The sequence below is a fragment of the Monodelphis domestica genome, chromosome 3, assembly GCF_027887165.1.
Source record: "Monodelphis domestica isolate mMonDom1 chromosome 3, mMonDom1.pri, whole genome shotgun sequence".
NCBI lineage: Eukaryota > Metazoa > Chordata > Mammalia > Didelphimorphia > Didelphidae > Monodelphis > Monodelphis domestica.
Genome location: NC_077229.1, coordinates 511,971,286 through 511,987,833, shown reverse-complemented (window position 1 = coordinate 511,987,833; position 16,548 = coordinate 511,971,286). Strand labels below are relative to the sequence as shown.

At 38.2% G+C, this 16,548-nt stretch overlaps 1 protein-coding gene across 4 annotated transcripts in view; it reads left to right on the top strand.

The window, feature by feature from the left end:
* The first annotated feature begins 414 nt into the window (after nucleotides 1–414).
* MAP3K1 (mitogen-activated protein kinase kinase kinase 1) overlaps nucleotides 415–16,548 on the top strand; it is a 76,266-nt gene continuing 60,132 nt past the window's right edge. The window contains exons 1-2 of one of the 4 annotated variants that reach the window (XM_056824892.1): nucleotides 1,010–2,105; nucleotides 16,202–16,316. Coding sequence is in view for 1 of the 4 variants with exons in the window: in XM_001381130.4 (XP_001381167.1) it covers nucleotides 473–918 (446 nt within the window). In the remaining 3 variants the exon portion in view is untranslated. Of the gene's footprint in view, nucleotides 919–1,009; nucleotides 2,106–14,063; nucleotides 16,317–16,548 lie in introns of those variants that run through there. The other 3 variants (XM_001381130.4, XM_007486337.3, XM_056824891.1) reach the window with 3 other exon arrangements.

The following is a 16,548-nucleotide window of genomic DNA, read 5'->3' as shown; positions in this document are numbered from 1 at the left end:
GCAGGAGCGCAGCGGACCCAGCTACCTACGGCTTCTCGCTCTCCACCCGGGTTCCCACAGTCTCCTCCCACTAACCTGCGGGCGAATGCACTCCCACCTCTCCCGCCTCCTACCGCTAGGGGCGTAGCTCCGCACGTTCTCTCCTCCTCCTCCTCCCCCTGAGCGCTCCGCAACTCCCCCACCCTGCCCCCGCCCCCTTCCTTTCCCGGCTTCTAACGCTACTTCAATTGACCAACCGCAGCTCTCCGCCCCCGCCCCCAGCTCACCCCTTTCTCCCTACGGAGTCCCTTTTTGCGTCGGCTCTCACGTCGTTGGCGTAGACTGCGCTACGCTCTCGGCGTTCGGCTGCCCTCCCTTCGCACACCTCCCGCCCCCAGTGAGCTCCTGACCCCTCCTCCCTCCTCCCTCCTCCCTCCTCTCGTCCCTCCCCTCCCCTCCGCGAGGACAGAGCGAATGTAGCCCGCGAGAGAAAATGGCGGCGGCGGCGGGGAATCGCACCTCGTCGTCAGGATTACCGGGCTCCGCGGCGGCCAGCCCTGAAGCCGGCGGCGGGCTCCTGCGGGAGGGGGGCGGCGGGAGCCGCGAGCGGGCAGACTGGCGGCGGAGGCAGCTGCGCCAAGTGCGGAGCGTGGAGCTGGAGCCGCCGCTCTTCCCCGCCTCCCCGCCACCCTCCTCGGCGTCCCCCTCCCCGGAGCCCGGAGAGCCTGTGCCGCCGGTCACCGCGGGGGGCGGCTTCCAGCCCTCAGCTCCCTCGCCCCCGCCGCCCCCCGTTCCCCTGGCCCGCGGTGCCTGCCAGCCTCCGGAGCCGCCGCCACCGCCGGACAGCGGCGCCTCTAGCTGCCCGGCGGGAGCCGAGCCCGGAGACCGGAGGGCGGCCCCGAGCGAGCCGCAGCCTGCAGGCGCCGGTGCCCCTGCGAGGTAAGGAGCTGCCCGGGCTGGGCGCGCACGCCGCACTGAGCACCCATGCGGAGGGGAGCCCCCTGCCTGCTCCGCCCCTCGACCCCAGCCCGGAAACCGCCGGACCCCAGCCCGGCTCCCGGCGCTCCCCAATGAATGAAACTTCTTGGGGCAGTAGGTGGAGGAGAGTGGCCGGAGCCGCTACTGGGCAAAGAGGGAGGTGCGGGGAGGCTGCAGGGTAGACTGCTAGGGACCAGGGTCTTCTCAGAGTGGCTTCCTCCCCACCCCCCTCCACCTTTCTTCTGCCTCCCGGTCCCGATACCCACCTTTGCAGTGATTGAGGGTGAGAGTTGGGCGGAAAGGCCAGAGACGGGTATGCACCCTGGATGGGGGAGAAGGGGGGCATTGTTATTGTTTGGAAACTTGTGAGACACCAGGTCTGTATTGCTTGGATCTGGTTGCGGAAATAGTTGGGGAGGAGAGTGTAAACTAGAAGATTGCCTTGTATAGACTGGGAGGTTGCCCCGTGTAGACGGGGAAAGTTCACTAGCTCGAGAGATTGACCAATCTGGGAGTTTGCCCGGTGTAAGCCTGGGACGTTGACCAGTCTGAGTGAGAGAGTGACCAGTGTAGACTGGGAGGTTGACCAAGCCCTGGAGGTTGCCCTGTGTCGACTGTCTAGCACGACTTGGATTTCTGGGAGACCGAGCCTGAAAATCTGTATTTGCCCCGGAGGCAACTGCGAGGGGATGGGGGTGGGGGTACTGGACTGGAGCGCCCAGTGTTTGCCGAGTGGGCGGGGAAGCAGCTGCGAAGGAGAAGATGCCCCAGGGACTGGGTGTCCCGGGAACTAGTGGGCTAGATGCGGAGGCTGTGGATGCCCCAGGGTGATTGGCTCTTGGGTGTCGTGCTGGAGGGAGCTTGGACCCGCACTGAGTTATCTAGGCTGCTCCTGGGAGTGGGAGCCGGAGCCGGAGTGTGGCGGAAGAGAGGGCGCGGGGGTCCTGGTGCGGTGGCTCTGGAACCTAGTGGTCAAGAGGGAGGGCCGGGGCCAGCGGCTGTTTGTATGGTGGAGGAGGAAGCGAGCTCCCGGGCGGCCCTGGTCAGGCTGTGCTTGTACGTGACAGACAGAACCTGCTGTCTTGGAGGCCGGATCTTCCACGCCGCCTGGCTTCAGCTTGCCGGGAGGAGAGCTAGAGCGTTGGCAGGTAACTGGGCGGGTTGGGGTCTGGTTAGATATCTTTTCTGTTGGGGAGTGTCGAGTCCAAGTCAGAGCTCGTGGAGGCGGATAAGCTGCAAATTCAGGGTGCCCAAAGCTTTGCCAAACTTCGGAAGGTTCCTGCCTAGGAACTCATTGGGCCTAAAGTGCTTTGAACTGGAGCTGAGAGTTTATATGTCTTCTGCTGGAGACGCCTTTGAAGTTTGAATTTCCTTGGGTGGCTAAAGAGCCTAGACCGGATGTGTCAGCCATTCAGTTTCCAAGCCGTCCAACCCGTTAACTGCCACCACAGCCCTCTCACCTCTGGGCGAGAGTGGGGCGCACTCTGCAAAGCTTCAGCTCACCCCAGCTGCAAACGCTGCCACCTTACGAAATTTCAGTAGCAACAGCATGATATGCTATTTAAAATCTCAAGTTCTTTTCACTTCCGCTCAATGAAGAGCGGTTGTAATGACTAAGAAAAATGATTACATTTTCCTTGACTTTTATTTAGTGACAACTCTAAAATACTCTGTTAAAGGAAATCATTAAATGTGACAGTTGTACTTAACAAAGAAAAACAGCACTGAGTAAAGAACACGCATTGAGAAGTTACTGTGCTTTGAGTCTTTTGAATTTTTTTTTAAACATTTTTTTGTGGTATTGCACAGATTCTCTGGTAGGCTATCCTGATGCCTATTTAAACATCCACACATATAATTTAGATTTGTGTATTTAAGCCTTTTAAATAAAAATCATTTCTCCAAGAAATTTTCCTAGTTATGATTTTTGGCTAAAACTGATTTGACATAATTTTGCTGTGGACTTGATTGATTTCATTAATTTAAATCTAGTGTAACTTAAATCTTTAATGATCAGTTTAAAATATACTCAGAAAGGTCAGCAATGTAAAAAATAAAAGTGATAAGTCCCTCAACACATGACAATACTATTACCTGGAATAATTAAAATAGAGAAGCCTTTAACTAAGCATTGTGTAAATATATAACAACTTCTGCAAAGAAGAGGATTGTTATTCTTAATATTCAGTCTCCTTGTGTAGTTTCCAATGGAGACTGGATTAAATTATTAACTGGGAATAATGCTTTTTTTATTAAAGTGAATCGTATTATAGATTAGAATTTTGAATTTCATAAGTCTACAAATTTTGTTTTCTGTTCTGATAAGGGTTTATAGTAATAAAGACATAACTTTATATGTTTGTCAAATATTTGAGATAGATTAAGTAATGCCTTAACTAGTTGGGCTACAGTTAGTGTATTAATACTTGTCAGATGTTTGGAAGTAGATAAGAGGAAATAAAGTAGAAAAAAACCTACTGCAAAAATGTTGGCTAGCCAAGACTAAACTTTACTCAGATCATAGCTTTAGAGATTTTTAGGGATTTTAGAGATCATTTAGGCCTACTCTCTTATTTTACAAATGAGGAAACTATAGACTAGGAAAGTATTGACTTTCCTAAAGTCACACTGTTAGTAAGTAGCCTACCCAGGGCTTGAACCGTTTTCAGAATGCAGACACTGAACAATTTATTCTTTCTCTTGTTTTGTAACCTGGATATTTCCTTCTGGTTGTAAACTGAACATTGTACAGTATATAATAGTGCATGTCAAGATACTTTTTTGAGAAATTCATTGAATTGCCAATGAGGCATGGTTTATATGTACTCTGTCAGCATGATGGAAAATATATGGTATATCAAAATGAAAGGAAAAATAATCAGGACAATTATATATTTGGTAGGGAAATTCAGTCACTTTCATTAGAATAGATTATAAGGGCTTTTTCACGATCAAAACTATATCTGAAGAGCTATGTATAAATATTTCACATTTCCCTGTTTGTTTGGTATGTTCAAATATTTTATAATTATTTTGGCATTGTGACTTAACTAAGATTGTCAAAATAATGTCTTCATTTCCCTTTAGTTTTGATGTCTTAGTTTTTCACCTTTATGAATGTAAGCAGTAAAAGCTTACTTTTAATGAAAACTTGCCCTTTACTTTCCAGTAATAATTTAAGTCACTTGAAGTCTTGGGTAAAAAAGATCTGCTAAAACATTAAGAATATGAAAACTAAAACTACTGAGAGCAAATCTACAAGACCTTGCTAGAGCAATGAGGATATTAAAGCTGATTTCAAGTGTTTTCCTGATTTTAGTATTATTTCTGAATATATCTGAACTTCTTGAATTCCCTATTTTGCCCACAGCTAGCATTTTAATGTAGAAAGTGTAATAAGTATATTTGCAGTGGGGTTGTATACAGATGCATGTGGAACTTTTTATATTGCTTGTCCTTTATGCTTCTGAAATGTCAGTTAAAGTTCTGTGCCTGTAAAATTTGCCTAAGGAATTGGGGAATTGTTCAGGTCACAGAATTAAAGCTGTTGCTTTGAATTTACTTACTGCCTTTAAAGAAAAATTACAATGTTACTACTTTTCATTGAACAAGCAATTGTGAGTTTAATAAATTTAGTGATTTTATCTTATTCTTACAACTTAACCCCTCCCAAAACTATCAATTTGGTAACCCCATGAAAGAACAAGATATGCTGTACCTTTTAGTTTTTGTCTAATCTAAAGATATTTAATAGGCTGCTTTCATAACTGTTGTATTCTTTAGCAATTTACATCTTTCATTTCTCTGCTTTTATTAGCAAGGTCACTAAACATCAGGGCGATTGTCAACATGACTTTTTACTTATAGGCACATCATTTTATTAGGAAATTGCACAAAGAAGTATTGAAATCATTATTTAACTAATTTTTTGTAGATGCATTTATAAAGTAGCTTAGTAAAAGCAGATTTTTTTATAGAAGTTAGAATTAAATTAACCAAAAAGATGTATAATTGTGAAATATTTTAGCTTCTATTTTAAATTAAGATAATAAATGTATTTATTAAAGACAGTTTAATATAATGTTGAAAGAAAAAATCAGGCAGAAATTGTTGCCAGCTTTTGTTTTCTTTTCATATCTGATTTTGGCAAGAGTGACTGGTTAACCAGCATTCCTTAATGTATGATTTCTAATACACTATAATAACTCCATTTTGTTAGATACAAAAAGCAGGAAGTAGTACTGTTCATTGATATTCTTTCAAGGCTTCATTACCACCCACAACCATATCTTGGGGGGGGGGGTGTTAAGTTTTCTCAGTATAACTTTTTGTTGAGTAATAGAGAATGGTAAAATAGGGTTAGAAAGGAGTGCTCCTATGATTATATCTAGAGCAGTAAAACTAGTTGCAGCTTGCCAGGCCTGCTGATCAGTCTGCAACATTTAGTTGTTCATTCCAAAATCGGAAATGGATAGAGGTGCTAATGTAGTAACGATAAATGGTTTGCTAGAAGAAAAATAAGTGATGGTGCTCTGAAGGAGAAAAAAATAACTGCTAAATGATGTACCATTTTTTGCAGGAAGAGGGAAGAAGTTGACTTAGAGTAAAATTCTAAAATAGCTTGATCAAAGTTGAGCTACTGCATCTGTACTATTGCTATGCTTACTTGCTTATATTTAAGAAACACGTCTTATATTTAAGATACGTGTTTCTTAAACTTGGGTGTTTTCCTTTTCTTAATGACTGATTTATAGTGATCAAATTTTAACTCTTAATATAATAGAATCTCTTTGAAGAGAAATTAAATATTAAAAATAGGACCAAAGTTTCTTTGCCCTGGCAAAAAAAAAGTCAGTTATAGAGATTGTTGGCCAGAAATGGCCTGTAGAATTAAACTGCTGTATGTAAAATATTTTTACAGAATGGTAAATATATTTAATTTTTGATGTGCCGAAATACCTTTCTTCCTTAAAAGAAACCATTAAGTTAGTGATATTTGATATGATTTTCTATGGACTAATTAGTAGATTGTTTTGCCCATAAAAATATAGTTCCCTCCTAGTAAACTATAGGACTTGCTAGCAAGCCATATAAAATGTGCTTCTTTAGTGATATCCTAATGTTTAAGCAAAAATCATAAGGATAAAAAAATGGATTGTTTTGTATAGATATAATATCATTCTATAAGGAAAGCAAAATTACAAAGTTGTTAAGATGATACATATTGTTATTGATGGAGAATCTTAATGAGATCTCCAGCCATAGCTGTTTTTTTAGATGAAAGTCAACACTCAAAATTATATTTACAACTGAGTAGGTGTGTAAAACCACTGGGGCACAATATAACTGAGATGTTGCATTTGTTATTTGGGAAGATTACATGTAGCCTTCAAGGTTAGCATGACACAAGGTACATTGTTGTGAAGTTTATTCCACTTTATTTTTTTTTTTATATTAGTGCTCCCATTGGTGGGGGAAGGGGAGAAGTAATTTCTCTTAACCATTGCTGGAATGTGTGCTCCATTTCCAGTTTATAGTGTTGGCAAAAGAGTGAAGATACTGGTTAATTTCAAATTGCCCTGATCTACACACTTTGAGTAGTATAGACAGGGCTTCAAGTTCAGGCATGATTTTCTCTTGCAATAGAAAATTAAAATGGAGGTGTGGAGAGCAAGAAATGGGATGAAATTAAATTTTTGTTAACATTGGCTTTTAAATACAATTTTTATTACTAAAAGCAATTCTGTAAGCAATATAAGAAAATCTACAATATGCTCTGGTTGATATAAAATAAGGAAGAAATACTTGAAATTATTAATACTGTATAACATAAAAATAGTTGACTTAGTATTTTATGATATAGTAAGAACTCATTGTTAGGTTTACATCCCTTGGAGTATCAAGTGAAATGGTGTAATTGAGTATATCAAAGTAACTTAATTTTCGATCAGAGAGAAGTACAAACTAAGTTCTTTTGGTTATGGTCCACTTAGGTATTTCTGAATGCCCATTTCATTTGAATGTCTCTGAATTTGGAAGTGAGACTATTAGAAAATCTTAAGATCAGGCCCCATTCTGTTCTTGACAACCTTCCTTTCCTTCCCCCTTTTCAGTAATTTAGCTGTATCCATTTGTATGTGAGCATAATGGTATACTTTATTGTCAAGAGAAGCTACAGAAGACTGAGGTTGACTCTTGCAAAAGAGACTACCATTAAAATTTTCTTTGTTACCAGCATAATTTTTATACCTTGCCAGATAAACATTAAAATAATGTATGTTAATTTGAATTTGTTTACATGAATGCCCTTAAAATTTTATTGTTATATGTTTGGATATGAACTGATTAAGATTGAGCTTATTGCAGGGAAATACAGTATCTTTTTTTTATATTTTCATGCATTGTTTTTATATAGATGTAACACTGTGTCTCCAAATGTTGATAAGTGTTAAAATTTACACAATCATTGATAATAGATGCTAGTGTTTATGTGCATATAGACACATTAAGATAGTGTATACTGAGCTCACTGATATGGGTGCTATCTTGATGTCAAATTCCTTATCATCTGTAATTCTTGACCCCTTTTTATAAGGGGTGATGGAAAGAGTGCTGAATTTAAGATTTGGCAAAACCTGAATTTATAGATTCAGCCTCAATCACCTACTAGCTATGCAGGTTACTTAACCTCTGAGTGCCATCTGTAAAGTGGGGGTGATAATTACTATTTCACAGAGTTGTTCTGAAGAGCAAATGAGATAAAACATGTAAAAAGCACTTTTAAAATGTTAAAGCGATATATAAATGTTACCTATTTTATTAGAAAGACTTGGAGTTAGAAATTGAAAAAATTCTACTTTCATTTACTACCCTTTGTTACTTTGGGCAAGTCATTTAGCCTCTTTTGTATCTTGGATTTCATCTTTTTAAAGGGTCAGAATAGATAATCTGATATTTAAGACCCTTTGAAATTTGAAATCCTATGATCCTGGTAATAAGATAAAGTTTGAGAAGCTCATTTTATCTTTCAGATTAAAGAAGAGACTAACATCAAACTAACATCAAAACTTTTTAAAAAATCAATAAAAATAAGATCTTTGAATTTAAATATTTCAATACTTTCAGGAGATACAGTTTCATTGGTATGGATGCTCCTTCTACCAATCAGCTGAGTCCACTTAATAATTTAGTTATCTTTGAAAATTACCATGCCTGAAAAATTCACCACCAACTTTTTAAAAGTCTCTCCGAATGTGAGACATGCAGTCCATCCCATAACCTATATACAACCCTTTCCATCTTCGCAGAACCAATCTGAGTTTGCTCTCACTCTGATGGCAGAGCCTTCAGGAATACAGTGTCACCTCTATACCACATTCCTCTGAACAAAAACATCAAATTTTTATAAAAAGCATTTCATAGCTCAAGTTTTCGCCAATTTACTCTAGTCTTTCTCTTTTAGGTTAAATTAAGTAGAAAGTCCTGAATTTGGAATCAGACTTATTTTTTCTAACTCATCTTCAAAATAGCAGTGTCATTGGGAAATCATTTCTCCAGTTTCAGTTTTCTTATCTGACAAATGGTAGTTATACAGGATCTAATGAAATATGTATGTGAAATCACTTTTTAAAAAACTTTTGCCTTCTGTTTTAGAATCAATGTTAAGTATTAATTCCAAGTCAGAAGAAGAGTAAGGGCCAGACAATTGGGTAACTTGACCAGGGTCACAGTTAGGACATGTCTGAGGTCACATTTGAACCCAGGACCTCTGTTCTTTAAGTCTGGCTCTTAAACCACTAAGTCATCTAATGGCTCCTAAAATCACTTGAAATTTTTACAGTAACGTGGCATCTATTCTAAATAGACCAAACATTACTGAAGACACAGGTTTCCTCCATTTTGATTAAAACAATTGTCCCTGCTCTTCTGTCCTCAAAAAAGGTGGCATTTTGGGTCATATTTGTTCACCTTTGAGTAGATACTGGATTTCCATTCATATTCTAAACACATAGAAAAATGTTATCTCAGTGCTGAAGTTTTAAAAATTATACTAAATCTGACATTCCTTTCACTGAAACTCAAATCCTTAAAAAAGCAAAGCTGGACCAGATAAATCTAGGTTAAGTAGAAGATTCTTCTGATACTCTCAGTAATTCCCTTTTGTGGCATCTAAGATCATGTTGTATTGAATTTTGCCCTTTGGTAGCTGGTATTTTAATGAGTCTGTTGTATGCAGAAATACCGTAGCTCTTACTTGTGTTACTCAAACTATATTGGCAGCCCTTTGGAAATCTACTCAGTTTAAAGCCTCTAATATGCTTCTGCACACCTTGTTAAAGACAAAAATACCAGTAAAATAATCCATTTAGAGTGCAGTGTTTTAGAGCCTTTACTGTTTTGATAAAAATGCCTTCTTTGTCTCTTTTTATTTGAAACATTGGCCAGAGACATCTTGACTCCAGTGACAATTCTATATAGGTTTGGCTATTTGGGGAGGGAACTGTCTGGGGCCAAGTCTTCCTCTTTTACTGATAGTATTTTTTGTTCATTTCACAAAGCAATTGAATCACAGTACAACTGGATTTGCTACGTTTGTATATAATAAATCAGTCTCATAATTTAAAATGCAGTGTGTCAAACCGAGTGTAATTACAGTATTCTAGTTAGGGAACTCAATTTGCAATCTGGAGACTGCTTAAACATTTCAAAGTTTTCCTTAAAACATGTATTATTTTGTTATGAATTGACATACCTATCTCCCTCCATTCCCCTCCTAAACCTAAAACTACTTTTTTGAAGGGAGCAAAAGGACAGAAAGGAGATATTCCACAGTAAAATGATACTTTCAGTCACTAGGAATGTATATATTTCCCAGCACATTAAACAGTATTTGTTAAATTTGTAATCTGTGATATTGAATTGTTTTCTAACTCTCCACAATGCACAGTACTTCTATGCTTCTATGTGGGTGTTTCACTAATAAAGAATGTAACTTTCCTGTATCTTAGTATATACCTAAGTAATTGTATGCAACTCTGCACCCATTTTGTTTTTCTGTTTTTCTTCTTTTCGTGAATTTTTATGGCTGAAAAACCTCATCAGGTGGCCAACTTTGTGGTGGTGATTATCTTTGAACTTAACTGTGTATAAAGATAGTGTTTTTGAATCTATGTTTTCTTGGTTGGGCTAGGGCTGCACCAAGATTTTCTCTTTGCATAGCCTTTTAAAAGCCTAGGGTTACCATCATGCCTGGAGATGACATTGGAATAGGTCTTTTAGGAATGTTTTTGTTCAGTAATGTGTAAGTACTAATAAAAACATAATTGGAAAAGCTCTAATGAGGAAGTCAGACATTAGGTTTTGGGAAATCTAAAAAGTTGAATGGAATCCCAAGTTCTGTAAATTTTTCTTTTGTAAAGCAGATCAGAGCTTTATTTCAGAGATAAATTCACAGAGAAAATAATTTTGGCACCAAATAAATATTGATTGATGTTAGCATGTATATTCCTGAGAAATTGAGGCCATTTCTTGTGAACTCCCCAATCTCTCCTACTTCACACCTTGAAACTCCCCTACATTTTTGCCTATTCTATCCCTCTCTTTACTTTTGTTGATATGAGGAAGCTTCAGCTCTTCTTTTCTAGGCCAAACCTTCCACCTGTGCCCTCTCCCTGTCTTCCACAGGAGCTTCCTTGTTTTTATAGGTTTCTCCCTTCATTTTCCATTTCTCTCTTCACTCTCCTCTTCAATATCCTCTGACCTCCTCCCCCCCCCCCCCTTTTGTCCTGGCTCTTTCTCTGCTCTACAAATATATTCAGGTCTCCTTCATCCTCAAGATCTTTATTTGATTTTGACAGTCGTTTATCCTCTGTGTAATGGATAAAGTGCCAGACCTGGAATCAGAAAGGACTGCATTCAAATTCTATCTCCAGCACTACCTGTGTGAACATAAATCAAGTCATCTAACCTCTTAAGCCTCACTTATAAAATAAAAGGGTTAGATTATATTGCCTCTGAGCCTCTTTTTCTGTGCTGAATCTATGATCTTATCCAAAAAACTGTGCTCTCCAGGATTTCTGATGATCTTTTAATTACTAAATTCAGTTAATAAGCTTTACTCAGCCCTCATCTTGGGCCTCTTTGAAGCTCTTGATACTGCTGACCTCTCCTTTCCCTGGTATACTCTTTTCTCTTGGCTTCCATAAATGATACTGCTCCCTCCTGGTTCTCCTGTATTATCATGCTGTTTTAGGGAAGGTATTGAGGTGGGGGGCGAATATTGTTACTTTATTCTCGATTTTTTTCATTAGCATACTAAATAATGACCCATTAATTCTACTTGCTCAGGTGTATGTGTGTACATATAATATACATTCCTTTCATTTGGACATATTAATATTCTTTATGTATCCACATCCATCATCTTTCCTATCTGAAGTTGTTTGTATAAAATCCCGATACCTTTACTTAGGATGAAAATTATGTGGTGGATTCTCTGAACTTAGCTTTTTTTCTTTTTCACCATTTTATAATAGTTTCTTGGAGAAATTTTGCTAGTACCAATTTTATTTCCTTTTCCAGTTAACTTTCAGAAGTTGATGACAGTGTCTCTGGAAAGAGTTTCAGAAACATTGGTAATAGAAATTCTATGCAGGACACAATTATGAACACGATAAATGGACTTGAGAAAGAAAATTTCTCAATAGCCTTCTTTCTCTTTATTCTGGTCATTACCTGTCTATGTAATAGTCTCCAGACTATCCTGGCAGCAGCTTTGGTATTGAACCAAAGGAAGTAGAATCCATTGTAATAATGTTTATATTTATGTACAGTTCCTTTTACCTCAAAGATTACTTAACATTGATCTTAATCCTTGTTTCTTTTGAGATGATATTACTTTTACTGATTATTTCCCTTGGTGTTTTTTTGTTTGGTTTTTTTAGGTTCATGTGTGAAATTTTGAAGCCAGCATATTTTTCTGGATATATATTGTTTTCATATTACTCTAGTTTTTAATTGAGATGATTTACCACTAGATTGAAGAAGATAAAATAATTTTTGCTTCCATAGTTCTCACATAGGTTTGATTTAAATGGTAATCTTCCAGTTGAAATGAAACTGATGGGGAATATTGAGGGCAGCTAGGGGAACAGAAAGGTAAGATCTCTTGCTTTTAACATCAGCAAGCTTTGATTATGACTGAAGACTGTATTTTATATTGATGTCAACTGGTCAACAAATGGATGACTTCTTCCTGGCACATTTGAATGTCCACCTCATTCAACTTCTGACTTTTCTTTCATTCTTTGCTCTATGTTCCATCTTTTGCCTCCTTGTCAAGAACAGCTTGCAATTATACAGCTCTTGAACTTTGCAAAGAAATACATATATTACCGCATTTGGTCCTCAGAAGAACTCTAAGAAGTAGGTGTTGTTATCCCCATTTTATAAATGAGGGAGCTAATGCTCACAGAGATGAAATAACTTGCCCATAGTCACATGGCCAGCAAATTATGTGAAACAGAATCTAAACACAGATCTTCCTTTAAGTCATATATGTAAAAATACCCTGATCTCCTGATGTTCAAACCCATACTGTCATCTGCCTGCTGGATACTTGCTGTTGAGACCACCAACATCTTCTTGGTTGTCAAGATTCCTAACCTTTGAGTACTTTTTAACTTTCTTCTTCTTCCATCATGTTCAGTCAGTTGCCCAGTAGATTCTACCTTTACAGCATCTCTCTCATTCCTCCATTTCTGCTCTCACAGCTGCACATTAATTCCAGCATTCATCAAGTATCACCTGGATTTATACAGAGTATCTCAAAAACCATAGTGCTACGTTAAGCAAACTGAGTCTTGGAATATTCTCTACAATAACTTTCTAATTGGTCTTGCTCCTGGTTTTTCTTCCAACTCTCCTCCATTCAGCTCCCCAGATAATCAAACAGGCCATAATCTGTTTCTCATGTGTTTTCATTGGCTTTCCCTTGGCTCTTAAGTTTATCTTCTACAAACTATAATTTAACTTTCTCACCAGAGGTTAGCTGCCACTTATCTTCTACTCTCACTCATTCCACTTTCCTCCTCCGTGAACTGACCTAATGGCTATTGCTTGAACTTGACTCTCCATTCACTACTTCCACACACTTGGACAAGCTATCACCCATATACAGGATCTATTCCTTCCTCCTATCTACCCTTTGCAAGAATTTGTCCTCCTTTAAGGTTCAGTCCAGGTGCTACCTCCTCTTTGAAGACTTCCCAGATACTCCCAATTGATACTGCCATATTTCCCAAGTGTTAAAAGGGCAAGAACTGTTTTTGTCCTTGTGTTTTTAGCTTCTATCATAATTTGTACATAGTAATCACTTAATGAATGTATGGGAGGGGGAGGGAATAAGCATTTATATAGTGCCTGCTATATGCCAGACATTGTGCTGTGTATTTTTAAAAAAATATTATCTCCTTTGATTATTATAACCACCCTGCAAAGGAGATGCTATTATTATATACCCCATTGTTCAGCTGAGGAAACTGAGGCCAAGAGAGGTTAAGTGACTTGCCTAGTGTCATATAGCTTAGCAGGTATCTGAGGCTGGATTTGAACTCAGATCTTCCCAGCTCTACACATCCAATGCTTTTATCAACTCTGCTACCTTTCAATAACTATAGCTACTTATATGGTTTGGAAAATATGTATACTGCATACAGAGAAATGATAAATTATAGTATGCTAGGTACCACATATCTATATGGAACAGACTTTACTGATGTCATGTGAGTCGGCCCACTCCTTACCAAAGATAATAAAAACATCTTGTCTATGAAATGAATACTTAATCCTGAAGTTCTCTTGTGAAAGTCTGATTTCTGGTTGTCAGTTTACCAAATTCCTTCTGAGGGAATGAAAGAGTAAAGTAATCAATTGATAATATAATTGACTCTTAGATTAGGACAAATAAGGCAAGCCTAATTTACTCCTTGCTTCCTTATAAGTTCCCACTTAATAAACACTTAATGTTCCTTTGAATATAATTGTTCTATATTTGTAAGTGAAATATGTTTCCTATCATAAGTATTTATTAATAATATAATATATTTAGTAAACAGTGGGCATGGAGTTAGGCATTATTTTTCAATTTAACACATTTTAAAATGTCAGATGACCAATTGAAAGCATGCTGCCAAACATGCCATGCTTCCTATAGGAAAATGATGATGCAATGCTAGATGCAATAGTAGATATTTAGTAAATTTTTTTTTAAATTTTTTGATGGGTTTAACCTGATCCATTTATACTATGATCAGAAGTATATATCTTCTAGAAATGTGATCAAATTTGGAATAAATAGTAGGGGAACAGAGCAAAGGGAATTGGACCATACAAGAACCAAATCTATCATCTTGGCTTAGTCTTCTGTATTTAGTTCACAATAGAGGTGTCTTGTGTATGTGAGAGCAGTACAGACTTAAAATTTTCCTACCCATTCCCACTACCAGAAGAGGATTTTCTGGAGGGTTTAAATAGTGAGAAAGGCATGAAAAACAAAACTCTCAAATGCTGGGCTCAGGGCCAGCAAGGAAATTTTGTCATTATAGAGGAAAAGTTTATATTTCAAGGACAGCTTACTTTCTTTTCTCTCAGCTACTTCCTGGGCCAAAATTCTCTGATAAGAAATAAAAGTTAATGTCCAAAATAATATTATCATTGAATTCAGTAACCTTGCTTTGTAATGTTATCAGAATTACATAGTATAATGTGATGAAATTTAATGTCACATCAATTGATAAAAGCTAACGAATATTAAGTATTTGTATGACTTACACTATAATTATTAAATATCAATACAATAAAAGTAGTTTCCAAGAATACTTCCCACTCTAAGCCAAAGTTACTCATCTGTCCAATTCTCTGTTTCATTTACTATTAGGCTGCTTTTCCTTTTTAAAATAGGACTAAGTTATAGACTAAAGTGTCATCATAAAATCTTTCTAAAATTTGTAGTAGTAAAGCTCCTTGGATGATCTGCTGCATATAAAATTCTATCCTTTAACAGAGTATTATGGAAGGTGTCTGTGTAATTTTTCAGATTTCCTTAATATTTGATTTTTTAAATGTCTTATAATAGGTAATATATTCAAATCTGTCTGCTTATCATTTATTACTGTTATTATGGCAAACAAAACCTCAAACTTGACTGTTACATATTATACTAGTGGGTTTCCTTTCCTCTCCACCCCATTGATCAGTATATTTTAGGGGAAGGAAGATGTTGTATCTTATTCTTTGAACTTTTCTGTATTGAAAATATCATTAGGCAAAAATTCACTTAAAAAATCATTTGTAGGGGGCAGCTGAGTAGCTCAGTGGATTGAGAGCCAGGCTAGCTATGTGACCCTGGGCAAGTCACTTAACCCCCATTGTCTAGCCCTTACCGCTCTTCTGCCTTGGAACTAATACCCAGTATTGATTCTAAGATGGAAAGTAAGAATTTTAAAAAGCAAAAACATTTGTAGTAAGATTTCAATTAAGGCATTCTGATAATTGAGGCCTTAATTATAAAATGAGGTGGTTGTAGCAGATGACTTTGGAAGTCTCTTTGAGCTCTAAATATTTGGCCTTTCACTTATAATGGTCTTGCAGTGCTTCATTTTTACCCATGCTATTTTAGTAATGTTCCTTTTACAATTTTTCTGAACCTGTGCTTCCCACATTTTAAAGCACTGCTTTTTGCTAGTCTGCTATTCAGTAACAACCCTTCCTATTTAAGAGAAGAAAGGATCAATCAATTTATCATTTATTAACTACTTAAAATAGATTTAGCAATGTGTTAGCTATGAGCAACAGTGAATTCTAGAGATTAAAACCATCTGATAAGAAGGTAGTAGTCACAGGGACAGCTATAAAATTGTATCTTGAGTCAGGTGAGTAGTATAGATTATGAGTATTCACAAGTCACAGCAAAGTAATGGATTCTATACCAGAAAGGCCTACTAACAGAATCTGATTTAGGCTTTGAGTCCTTGGGGATCAGAGAAGGGAAACTCCAGAGAGGGATGGATTCCCAGCTGACTGCTGCAAATGAGACAGAAGTTAATTGGTGACTTAAGTTGTGGGTAGGAAAATTCTTTTGAGTTAAGAGAAGTGTGATAAAGAAGTTAATCTGATCTTTTTTTGCGTCACAGGAACCTTTGGCCCAAGGTTTACTCTTTTTTATTTTTTTATTTTGGTCATATAGGAGCATAGATTTAGAGCTGGAAGAAGACTCAAAGGCCATTTAATCAAACCCCCTCAAGTAATAGATGAAGAATCTGAGGCCCAGGAAGATTAAGTGGTTTGTCCAAGTCACAAAGGTAAAACAGCAGAGGTGGGATTTGAACAAAGGTCCTCTGACTCCTGACATCAGCATTAGATAGGTAAGGGTTATCCAGAGGTCCTGGCCTCCTTAGCACTGAAGATCTGACATTAGGACTTACCCCACAACCATTTCTGAGAGCCTCCTTAAGGTGGTAAAAGTCACTGGGCCACACTTGATATCACCTGGGAAATTTCAAGCATCCGTGTTTTATAGTTCAGCAGGAAAAA